At 48.3% G+C, this 12,551-nt stretch overlaps 1 protein-coding gene and 1 long non-coding RNA gene across 5 annotated transcripts in view; one reads left to right on the top strand and one right to left on the bottom strand.

The window, feature by feature from the left end:
- LOC116965882 overlaps positions 1–12,551 on the bottom strand; it is a 94,166-nt gene that overhangs the window by 39,370 nt on the left and 42,245 nt on the right. The gene's annotated exons all lie outside the window — the stretch shown is intronic.
- The window catches only part of PAMR1 (peptidase domain containing associated with muscle regeneration 1), a 59,012-nt gene that overhangs the window by 9,708 nt on the left and 36,753 nt on the right, over positions 1–12,551 (top strand). For all 4 annotated transcript variants that reach the window (XM_033011125.2, XM_033011117.2, XM_033011105.2 and 1 more), the window contains exons 2-4: positions 1,478–1,654; positions 2,412–2,540; positions 9,193–9,307. In XM_033011125.2, the coding sequence (XP_032867016.1) occupies positions 1,478–1,654; positions 2,412–2,540; positions 9,193–9,307 (421 nt within the window). The remainder of the gene's footprint in view (positions 1–1,477; positions 1,655–2,411; positions 2,541–9,192; positions 9,308–12,551) is intronic.

Here is a 12,551-nt window from a genome sequence, read left to right as displayed (position 1 = left end):
GATTATGGGGGTGGGGAGGGGGAATAGAAAGATTTCAGCACAAACAGCAGCCTGGTTCCCAAACTCAGAGCAGTGGTGGACTCTCCCTGGTCAGTACACCAGACACAAGGGAAAGTCTCAGTTCTGAAGAGCCTGGGGGGCTGAATTTCATTTCCCAGCCAAAGGGAGAAAAATGAAGAAACAGTTTTGTGGTCCATTTTTTATGGGGCCAGTAAGTATCATTAGGGGAAAATATAAGCTTCCAGGAACTAGGCTTCATTAGGCCGTGGAGAACCAAGTGAGACAGAGCAGCAAGGTTCAGTGGTAGGGAGCTCCAGCAGGTACGGTAATTAGGTTATGAGGCACAATGAAACAAAAACCAGCAGTGTGAGAAGGGAGCCAGGTACAGGCACAGGCGGGAGTGCTGTGCCTTCAAGATGTATGGCTTGTTGCAATGATGAGGCAGCCCTGTTACTCAGAGTTTAAAACAAAAGAAAAAAGGATGTTACCTAACCACAATGGAAAAAAAAAGAAAAAGGGGAAGGAGAGAGGGAAGAAGAAAGAGATAGTCTCATTATGTTTCTGTCATGTCTTGTCTTTCTAGTTTGCTCTCTCTCTTTTTACCATCAAACTCCATGAAAGCAGTCATCAGGTCTGTCAGCTGGTTAGGAGACATGCTGACAGCACCATGTGCTCATTAGATTTCACTTTGTAGAATTTAGACAGCCTGCTGGTGAAGAAAGATGGGATCTGCACTTAGTATGGCAGTCCAGAGTCACAGTCTGAGGTCGTTTCCTAAAAGGGCACTTCCAGCATAGCTTAAATATCACCATATGAGCCTATGCTAAATCATAAAAAGATATTAATAATGTTACCATATTAGAAATGCCAGACAAAGTGAACCTTTAGAAATAATGAAAAATCTTGTTTCCTTTGGCAGTGAAGCCAGCTGTAACACCATGTACTTCTGTGTGAAAATAGGGAGTGGAACTGGCTAAAACCCAGCCTCAAAATCGGCCTTTCCTGGTGGACACCCTAGTCTTCAAGAGTAGCAAATTCACAAACAGAAAGATGACCAAAACATGCTATTATAACTTAGATAATCTATACTCCATATGAGTGCGTAAACCAGTCCTGCAATCTGAAGAAGACTTGCTCATGTGACATCATCCTCTGTGGTTTTCTTAAACTATTTTTCTCACCACAGAAGTGAGAAAGCCTTCAGGGAAAAGACTGAAGTGGACACATTCCTTCCCTCTGGTCTGTTTACCTCCTCTGGCTGGCACTGCAAAACCGCCTGTGTATTCTTTAGACACCCAAACCGAGCTGACATTTTGGCCACGTGTTACCACGTAGTTTGGGATTTCCTGGGCTGGGATTTCCTCCACCAGCCTCATGACACACATGATCTGACAAATTGCTGAATAATAGATCCTGTCAATCCTTGGCAGATAATGGATTATTTTCATGTGTCCCCCTCTCTGTTCCTCACTTGCAGAGTACACGGTGATCAATGAAAACTGCCCGGGTGCCGAGTGGAATATCATGTGTCGGGAGTGCTGTGAATACGACCAAATTGAGTGCATCTGCCCAGGACAGAAAGAAAGAGTGGGCTACACCATTCCCTGCTGCAGGAACGAGGAGAATGAGTGTGACTCCTGCTTAATCCACCCAGGTATGTTTAGGACCACATTGTGTTCTCACCAGATCTTTGGCCAAAGCATCAGCACCTAATGGTAGCTGCTGGGCAGTGGGGTGGGAAGGGCAGGCACATCTCACTGGGGTATGGGACTGCCTTGCATCTCCTCAGGAACTCTCCCTGCCACACTACTGACATTTGGCAAAGTGCCCCTGCATCACGTAGAATCACTGCCAGAAAAAAAAAAAACAAAAACAAAAACAACACTTTCTACCAGCAGTGTTGCCCTCAGGGCATCTTGGGCAGGCTTGGGAGCTGCCAAAGGGTGACGTTGCAGATGGCTTCACACCAGGAGTGTTTTGTAGGTGCTCTGGGATGATTTACATCCCCAAAACCAAAAGGGAGAGATGACTTGGAAGTCCAGCTAGCAAGGAGGAAAGGGCAAAATTGAGAGCAGGAGGAGACAGGACCAGGTTAGAAGAAATCAGAAACCACTTGGTCTGGGCCTGAGCGGCACCAGCATCCACATTCAGACTCCTGAGACAGGCTTTTACAGTTGGAGCAATGAGATTGAGAGATTTGGGCAAGTCAGACTAGGAGTTTGGTTCCAAATTTCAGAGTCTGAGCTGCCTAGGGTTTGGGGGAGGAGGTTGGGTACGGTTCAGTGTGGAAGCTGTTAGCCCTGCAGCAGTCACTAACATCACTAGCATTTTTTGTAGAAAAGAGAGGCTTCTCCTCTCCCCACAGGACAATCCACCTTGCCTTTCCTCTAATGCAGTGGCTCTCCTTTCAGGCTGCACCATTTTTGAGAACTGCAAGTCCTGCCGTAATGGTTCCTGGGGAGGGACACTTGACGATTTCTACATCAAGGGGATCTACTGTGCAGAATGCAGAGCTGGCTGGTACGGAGGGGACTGCATGAGTAAGTGTCCTACACGGGCAGGGAGGTACGTCAGGGACAGGGAGTGGTGGGACGGAGCCAGAGCCATGCTGTGCCTTTCCAGTTATTCCTGTACAGTGACTTGCAAAGAGCACAGGCAGAGAGGGCAAAGACAACCAGGGAGTAAGCAGAGCTACAGTGGGGAATACTTTTCTCCCAGTGCTCATCTGCTAGGGATCGGCCTGGGCCTGAAGTCATGGGAGGTTACAATCCTACTGAACTTCTGTTTTGGTTTGGTTTATTTTAAAACTTTAACTACTGTGACTTTGGAAATCTTCTGTTCTCTGCATTTCTTGGACATACTTCAGCAAAACTAATTCCCCAGAGGCCTTCAGCAAAGCGTAAACACTTACAAGGGCAACAGCTATACCAAAGAGCTTCTCCTCTTGTCCTCCTTCAACCCCTGGGCTGCAGAACCAGCCCCAAGGAAGTCCCAGTACTTCCTCCCTCCTCCACACAGCTCTAACACACTCCAGGGCAGCTCTGGAAAACAGCATCTTGCAACTGCAAACAGTGCTGTGATGGACTGGGAATGTTCCAGGCTCTGGTAGTGATATCTGAAGCTCTTATTCCCGAGGGTGTACAAAAGCTCCCACTACTCGGATTTTGCTAAGATGTTGGTCCCAATGCTATCTCTCAATAACATATTCCATAAAATAATTTGAAACACTTTAAGACGAGAATTTCCTTTACCAATTTCCCATCAGTGAAGGCATAGCGTCTCACCAACACTCTTTCAATTTTTATTGACTGTCTCTGCTCACATTTCAGTGAAAGGGATGAAAGCAGAGTCTGTGTTTCCTACTCTGTTCTGTCCATTACGCACCCTAGTCTTGTCGCCTCTTAGTCATTGATTTTAAAGCACCAATTGAACCTGCTTTCCTAACACAGCTCATGACCATTCAGGAGATGAAAGCAAACAAAATAAAATCACTGCTTCAAACAGCAGAATACGGGGAATCAAGTTTCGGCAACAGGGCTAACTCAACCTCAGCACTTCAGAAGCTGATAAACCGAGTCCCTTGCAGTTTATGGTGTGATTTCTGAATAACACTTTAAAGTCCCGTTTGCTCTGGGTCGATGCTTGAGCTCCCCTGGCACTTTTTATAAGAGCAGAGCCAAGAAAGAATCATTAGCTCATCAAATCCTTCCTCCCTCTGCCTCAGTAGACTGGCTGGCTACAGTATATTTCAGCCTGCTCTGCTGATTTGTGTTTTAAAGCAAGTACACCCTCACACCGACACCTATTTGGACATTTCTGTAATACTGAAATTTTGCAGAGCTTTCTCTGATACTGTTTTTTTCCCGTTACTTACTCTTCCGAGGGCAGCAGCGTGACACCCAGGACGTGGTCTCTTTTGTGCTGTTCTGCAGTACTTCAGAGGCGGGGAGGGATGGGCAGACAGCACTATTGTCTCTTCCACTGCCAAAGGGGAGCACCGGAGGCAGTTGCGTTCCCAGCACGCTCCTGAGCTCCCTTGCTCTGGCTCTCACAGCTGTCTCACTTTGGGCCTTGTCAATAGGCCGGGGACCGCATTGTCTGGCGAGCAGGCCGTAGCCATGCCAGGTGCTGGCCTGCAGCTATACGGACATGCCTCTGTCGGATCTGCAGGGCAGCCAGCCGGTCCCCTCTCAACGACAGCATGCACTGGCCGCTGGAGCAGTGCCCGTGCTAACGCTCCACATGTTGGAGAGCGCAGGAGGAGGCATCCATCTCTCTTTGGTGCCTGCATGCGGGATCGCATCCGGAACTCCGCAGCCTGCCCCAGGCGCCTCGCCGGTGGCAGAGTGCCAGTTAATCCTGGAAACACACAGGAGCGCAACCACAGTAACGGGGGGGTGTGTGTGTGTCTGTGTGAATGTAATCTGCCTACTTCATCCTACACTGCGAACGCCAGTGCCCCCTGCTCGCAAGCGCACGGACGGCCTGCGAGACCTGCCCCGACCAAGACGGTCGGGCACACGAGCTGCAGGCAGAGCTTCTCGCCGCGCCCGGCCGGCGGCCGTGGGCAGCAGCGCGGCCCCGGCGGCCAGCCAGGAGGGCTCCTGCTGGCACAGCGGCCCTCGCAAGGGGCCCCCGCATCCCCCCGCCCGCCCCCAGCTCGCCCCTGCCCCTGCGCCCGGCCAGCCTGCCCGCTGACCCCACGCCTGAGCGGTTGCTGGCGGCTGCCCGAGCGCGGCGGAGCTGACGGACGGGCGGGCCGCCCGCCCGGGGAGCGCCGGGCTTTTGTCTCCCTCTCGCGGGGTGCGGGCGGCGTTGCCGCGGAGCACCGGGCCCCAGCCCCGGGGCTCCTGCTCCGGGAAGCGGCTCCCACAGGCGCCGCAGGAACCGGGCGGCCATGCCGACAGCCCCGGCCCCCCCCTCCGCTGCCGCGGCGGGCGCTCCCCCGCCCCGCCCCGCCCCGCCCCGCCCGCCCGCCTTGCCGTTTCCCTCAGGCGCCGCCGCGAGGTGGCGCGCGGCGCCCCCGCCCGCCCCTGTCAGCAAGGCGGGGAAATGGCGGCGCGGGGGGGAGCGGGGGTGAGGGCCGCGGGTGCGGAGTGCGCGGCTGCAGTTTAGCCTGGGGGCAGGATGAATGCCTGTTTAATGCGGCGGCGGTGGTGGTGTGGGGGGCAGCTGTGGGGCAGGCGCTGGTTACCCTCAGGGCAGCTGCCTGCGCGGCAGCCCCACGCCCCTGGGGTACCCCGTCCAGCGCCGTGGGCTGGCAGCACTGCCCCAGCTACAGGGCAGCGGTCGTGGGGCTGCCTGCAACCGTGAGGACAGGATGAGCCCCCGGGGGAGTCGTTTCTGGGAACTGCCAGCAGAAGCAGTGATGTCCCCGGAGTGCCGCGGCATGGCCTGGACCGTGGGGCCGCCCGGTTCGTACTGGCTGTTGGCACAGCCAGATGCGTGGACATGGTTGAAAAGTAGCCAAGGGACTCCAAATCATTTGGCAAAAAGAGAAATGGTATAAGGTAGTTCAAAGGAATGTTATTAGGAAGAAACCGCACTGATGAATAGAGTTAATTGGGTCCTGGGACATTTCCTAGTGGGACTGTTGATTGGATTGGGCCATCATCCCCTAAAAGGCACATCAGAACCTAAAACCAGATGAAAAATAACCCTGTAGGATCCTTTTCTCTGTACCCTACACTCCAACAGCTATTGTCAGCCTCTGATTGTCATATTGCTTGAGAACACATACTCCATCAAAGCGGGGAACAAGGGGGTGTTATCCAACAGCTGTCCTGAGCCTCACTGTCCGAATGTGGTCCCTGTGGCGAACAACAGTACTTGTAGTGTTAGAGACTTTGCTGACATTAGTGTTTCACATACTACTAGCGTCTGACAAGCAACAGGTAGCAACAAGGCATGACGAGTGACAGCTGCCTTCCCACATCAGCCTGTTTCTGAATATTAGTAATGTTTCTACTGTCATTCTCTGTTCACTCATCTTGACCTTTGAAGGAGCCCCACATCGATCCTGTGGCGATCAAACAGCAGATAATGAGTTCTTACCAGAGGTCTCCTCAGGACCTCTCCCTCCACTGACCCATGGGTCTCAGTGGGCTACAACTCAGAGGTCTCCTGAATTGTTTTCTGTTAGTAACAAGCCTTGGAGGAAATCTTAGAGTGGCCCTGAAAGCTGACTATTTTTTGGGAACAGGAACGGAACAAGGATGCTGACACTCTGCCAAAGTGGATTATTTTTTTGGTAAATGAGGCAGAATTTGCCAGCATTTGTGTTTAGGATGTAAATTATTTTTGAGAGCTTTCCAGGTCTCCCGCAGATTCAGAATGGGAAGAGAAAAGACTCCTTTTGATCAACAGATGATTGAACTGTTGGTCTCGGGAGTCATCCTAACTTGTACTAGAAGAGCTGGAGATACAAGAGCACAGATCTGATGTGATTGCAAAGGTGCTTCATGTGGAGAAGGTTGGTAGCAAATCTGAGAACATTCTTTTGGAGACAGTCATTGAATGGCTCCTCTTTGGCCTCTGGACCACCTGCTTTGCTGGCCAAACCTACTTCCTTGGCACTAGTGTTCAGAGAGTTCAGGCTGTACCACTGCAAAAACAAAAGTGTGTTTAGTATGCCATGCATACAAGTATCTCTTTGGACCATTTCTTTGGCTTTCCTTTGTTAAAGGCATTGAAAACTCAAAAGCTTTTTGGGATGAAAGGGAAACTTTCTTTGAGGTGGTCCAAGCCCCCTGTCAAACCATCTGAAGATTTTTAGCAGCTTTGTCTCAGGTTGTTTTTGAGGCACAAGCCAGCAGCAGGACAAGGTCCTGTTTCTTGCTGTGGGAAGGAGCATTTTCATGTGCACCACAGCAGATCCTGCTGTACTTGCTGAATCCTAATGTGGTTGCTGGGCACAGTCATTAATCCTTGCCTTTTTCAGAGGGAACTAAGCAAGCCACAGAGGAGAATGCAACACTTTTGAGGAACTCTTCTGAGCAGGATTTCTATTTCCTTGGGTCCTGCTTAATTAAGGGTAACTGAGGGTAAATGAACAAAGGGTATTTCATTTGAGCAACACTTTCTGAAGAAGAAAGGGGAGTAATTGACCTGCAGTTTTCACATTTCCCCATAGACCAGATTCAGCAGGACTGATTTCCAGACACTAAGATCAATGGGAACCGCAGATGCTTGGTACTTCACCAAATCAGGTCACTGTCACCCTCTTTTCCCAAAGGAAGGAAAGTCCTGAGACGAGTGTTAAAACCCACTGTTTCAGTAGGAAACATTCATCTTGTGTTACTAGTTAAAAGTTTAGGGTTCCTCTTTGGAAATAGATGTAAGGAGCAGGGCTTTCTGTTGGACTAAAAGGTAAAAAGAAGCAAGAGAGTAGCTGTGGAGGTCTTTTGGGTCATTTGTCTTTTTACTAACGCTCATTATCTGTGGTGTGCAGCCTATCAGAGTCCCCTGGTTCAGTGATGCTGTTAGACTCAATTGCAATTTCTGGGTACAGCCTCATCCCCCAGCAAAGCAACAGAAGGCTTACTGGGGAATGTAGCCATGTACAAGACTCCATTCAGAAAAATGTAGTCAGGAAAGTAGCAACTGAGAAATTAGCTCTGTTTGGTGCTTAATGATTTAACTCTGCATTTTGCTAGCACTTGCATTTACAGATCACAGAAGGCTCTACAAGGATGACTAAACAACTTTTCTTCCACAGAGAAAAACACCATTAGCCATAATTTATAGCTGGGAGAAAGGGAGAGGCTACCGAAGGTGAGAGAGCTCTCTGGGCTAAAAATGTTCAACATCCAAGACGAAGAATTAGAACAACTATACCTGGACAGCTGCCTAGGGACAGCTGCAGGATAACCATGAAAAGATATTGCTTCCTCAGTGTGTGACCTTGTCTGTGGTTTGTTCAGGTCATTGTTCTCTGATGGTTTTCTCAGACTGGGCACAAATGACCAGAGTACCTCGTCTTATTCTGTTGATGCTGGGCAGTGAAGTACATTTCATAGTATGGTGAAAAGACGAGAGTGACACAGGCAGAACGGGACAGGAGGAGAGGAAGGATAGGGATGAACCTGAGAGAAGGGATGAGGGCTGTGTATTACATATGTCTTACGTTGAGTGGAGGAGCTGTGGTGGTTATATGTCTCCATTGGCATGGTGGCATTAACATGTAAGGACAATGTGGTGAATTCTGAGGACAAACAGATGTCTCCTCTAGGAATACTTCAGCTGTTTTTCCTCCAAGAGACTCCTTGTGAAGGACTCGGAACTGTGATGTTGGGTGCAACAGCTTGTCCTCTCATTGTTTCACTCAGTTGAGCTAATTAAAGTGTTCATTGTACCTTTGGCACTTTCCAACTAGCTTCCTCAGCTTCAGTGGTTACACAGGTCAACAAGAGATCCATTAAAACTGTTCTGAGCTGGAGCATCAGCTAGGTGGGTGGGCAGGCTAATCAAGAGTGGGGCAAAAGCTGTAAGAAATGGCTTCATGGGTCTGCATTGCAAACCAGGGAGAAGCAATCAACTAAAACCTTTCTAGGGGCGTTCTTAGCCTAGAACTTCAATAGCCTATACTTCAATAAAGTCATAACTCTTTACAGCCATTGTGTGGCTGTCCCATTATTTTATATACTGCCTTGTAAGGAAGCATGTATCTTCCTAAATTACTCTGTCTTCTCATTCCAGTGTTGCTTCTACATGTTGTAGTAGAATTTCTGACAGAGAATGGCCATGATATTTTGTTGCAAGGTTTGGACAATCCAGGCCTGAGATCAGACTGCTAACAACACCTGTGTTATGAGGATGACCTTGAAGGGCTGTGTTGTGAGGAACTGTATCTGTTAATGAGGAATTTTCTCAGCTATGTATCTGGCTAAGCTAAGCACAAGTATGCAGCAAACCGCAAGATGCTTGTCTATCACAGTTTCCCTTTGGGTGCGTGATAAGTTGCTTATGACCAATAATCCAGGGGTATGGGGGGCGTGAACAGCTGGTGCTTGCTGTGCAAAGTATATAACCAAGTGATTCGGGCAATAAAGTGGGACGACATGTAGCCGCATCAGTGTGATTGTCGTTACTCGGGCCACTCTCTGTATTGGGACCCTCTTCAACATGTATTTTCTTCAAATGCTTCTTGAAGGTCCATCATACAGATTTTTTCTTTTTTTTTTTTCTCTCTAGGGTGTGGGCAGGTTCTTCGGTCTTCTAGAGGTCAGATTTTGCTGGAGGGTTACCCACTGAATGCACGATGCGAATGGACTATTCATGTTCAAGCTGGATTTAACATTGAATTAAGGTAGGTCATACTGACTTTTTGCCAGCACTGGTTTCAGGTGGACATTGGAGCATGTGGATAGCCAGGAGTTAATGAGGATCAACATCCGGGAGCCCTGGGGCAGTGAAAGTACAGCCACCACTTTGCATTTGGTGCCTCAGCTCTTTCCCCTGGTCTAGCATGTGATGGGCAGCCACTGCACAAATAATCAATGCTGTGCCTTCAACTCCCATTTAGGACAGCTGGATGCTAGGGAGAGTTTTTCAGATATTGAGCATGATGTATCTCTCTAGAGCCCTCTTCAAGACCTTGATACCAAAGCACCTAATATTTTCTGAAGAGTGTACCAGACTGAACTAAGACATTCTTTGAAGAAAAGCTGTAGGAACATTTTGATATGATGTCTCATTCCAGGAGAGAGTTGTCCATGGGACCTGCATTGCACTTAGCCTACATTTTCCCTCTTATTTTTCTTTCACTCATTTTACCAACCCTGTCCTCTACCAGCCTCAGTTATTCCTCTTACCATTCCTGTGTCTGGAGGGTGTGGTTGGTTCTCCTGCAAGTCATTGCTCCTCTGACCTGTGTATGCTTAGACCTGTTAACCTGCCCCTGCTGACTCAAGATCACAGTTCTTGATTGAGTATCCTGCCTGGTGCAGGAGAGTCCCTAGTTGGGGTAATTAATACTGTTTTCACATGTGTGTAGCAGGGAGCTCACACATGTAGCAGGAAGCTTGGTAGGGGATTGTATTCAAAACCCACTAGCTAATAGAATAAAAACAGTAGTTAAAGCCTTCACATCAATATTTCACCAGCTTTGGATACCAGGCAAAAGAACTGTGCTAGATACGCAAACAGATTTCTTCCTATACGTTTAAAGAGAGATTTACTATTTAATAAGAGGAAGTGAAATCAATTGAATAGAATAGAAGAGCTTGTGGCATTCCCACACTAGTGCCCTTTTCTTCAGACTTGCAAATGCAAGCCTATTGTGTAATTATGAGCAGCTGCAATTATTGCCTGAATAGCGTTGGAGCCTCTCGACTCCGGAGAAATGTGTAGGAGACACGGGGGAGCAATGCTGTGAGGAGGAGTTTTGTGTTCTTACGACACAACTGTGTATCAGTCTCAGCAGGTATGAGCTGTACCTACCTTTTCTTAAAAGATGTTGGCTAGGCGTATGATTTGCACAGCACAAGCTCGGGGAGGTGGCAACCTGGTATTTTTTACATTTCTGAAAAAGGCTTTGCCAGTTGTAAGGCTGAAAAAGTGCTTCAGGATCTACAGGTGTCACCTTGTCTTCACTTTTATGGGGGTGCGTGTGAGCGTGGAAGTGGATGCACAGTCACTAGTGCAGGACATGCACATCACTAGTGAATGCACCCATCTCCCGGAAAAGAGTTGACAGCCAGGTGGCACCAGGCACAATGTGCAAGAAAGGGAGGAAAGGCTATTTTAACAAAGGACACTAGATCCAACAGCAGTACTTGCTGTGGCTGCAGTAAGGAGACTCTCATCCATTTTCAAGGCAGAGGAATGGGGAGTGCTGTAAGGTAAACTGACAGGTACTAAATCTTTGGAGAAATCAGACCTACATTCTAGACCCTGAGCACCACCCACATGCATGCTAGGGAGATGTTAGTGTCACGTGAGATCTGTACAGTTCACTCTGCTTACCTTTGCTGTTACCAGAAGATAGAGAACTTTAACGAGGGACGTCCTGCAAAGAGTGCCTTTTTTCCCTGTGTCCATCCTTCCTACAGTCAAACAAACACAATACTAGGCATCTACTTGATGTGACATAATGTTACATTCTAACTGTGAAAGTCTACAAGAGGGCAGCCTGAGCTACCAACCTTTGGTTGTCAGCAACTACATTTATCTGAGCTGGGTAGCACTGGAGAAGCCTAAAGCCCTGTTCCCAGCCTGAGCTGACCTTGATGTCTGGGTGCCTAAAGATCCCCAGAGATGACACAACACTTCTAGGGAAAGATCAGGAACTGTCCTGAATGTCCACACTTAATCCTGCTACCCTGCAAGTCAGGATGCATATGAGGAAGCCTCCAGGGCAAACACACAGCATGAGGACCTATATCTACCTCATGCAAGGTAACCCTGGAGTGTGTTCTGAATCAGCTGAGGTTATCAGGGTGGACCACCTCAAAGCTGGCCATTGAGGTAATTCAGCAGTTACTGTGGAAAACTGGTACATTTAGCCTAAAGCTTCTCTTATTAGGCTGTTCCTACATAGAAGGGCAGGTACAGCTAAGCAGGCCACCAGAGTCTTCCTCCTGGGTCTACCATCCATGCTGAATTGTGGCCTTCACTGCATTTTCATATAAACATGCTGATCTCCTCTTGTGTGCTAGCTCTGCTTAGAACTGTAATGCACAGCCAACTTTGTACTGAATCAGCACAACTGCTAACAAAAGAACTCATTTTTTCACTCTCTGTGCACAAATCATGTTTGCTGACACTGATGGCTTGCGATGGCAGGGATGGGGACAGTGTGATACAGAAGGGGAACAAAGTGGTTTGTCTCTGCTTACATAGGGCAGGAAGAGTCAAACTCTCAGGAGCACATATAAATCTTCCCTTGCTTCAAGCTGTGCCACACAGTCCTTTGGGGGTTGGCTAAGCAGAGCTGTTTTGATAAATGGTACCCAGATTGTGGTGGTACTTTGTTTTTCTGCTTTTTTCCAGCCCTGTTTTAATTTGGATTGTGATGTATAGGCTCCCTCAGCCCAAGCCATGTCAGAGATGCCATACCACAGTAGAAGCAGCTCGCAACTTTCAATCATTTTCTTTAATGCCTCAGCAGAGATGCAGTTTTAAATATTTTCCTTTGGCTAGGAACTTTCCTCAGAGTGGTTGGTGAATGTAGTCAGACTGGATGCTGGCACGCTTAGTTTCATAATGTCCAAGAGAATTATAATATTGTTACAGTTTCACAGGTGAGGGAACTGAGGTTCATTACATTGGCTGTACCTGTGATTTAAACAGCAATAGACCTCGTGGTCTGTAAAGGGTCCTGTCAACCCCGGGCCATAGCCAAGAGGCTTTGAAAAGCTTTGGCAGGTTTCCTGACCTGACAATTCTGAGTCCTTATCATGGGATCCCATGTCATCAGTACAGTGTATCTGATTCTCTGTTAAGTTAAATAAAGTGCAAATCTGTACCCCCTCTGCCTTTCACATCTTCCACTCTGTTTTTATAATTTTTTAAAGCAGATAAAGCAAACAATTAAAAGCAATATTCTGTGT

The sequence above is a fragment of the Tyto alba genome, unplaced genomic scaffold (genome assembly GCF_018691265.1).
Source record: "Tyto alba isolate M040663 unplaced genomic scaffold, T.alba_DEE_v4.0 Super-Scaffold_18, whole genome shotgun sequence".
NCBI lineage: Eukaryota > Metazoa > Chordata > Aves > Strigiformes > Tytonidae > Tyto > Tyto alba.
Note: the sequence above shows the minus strand (reverse complement) of the source record. Positions and strands in the feature narration are given on the sequence as shown.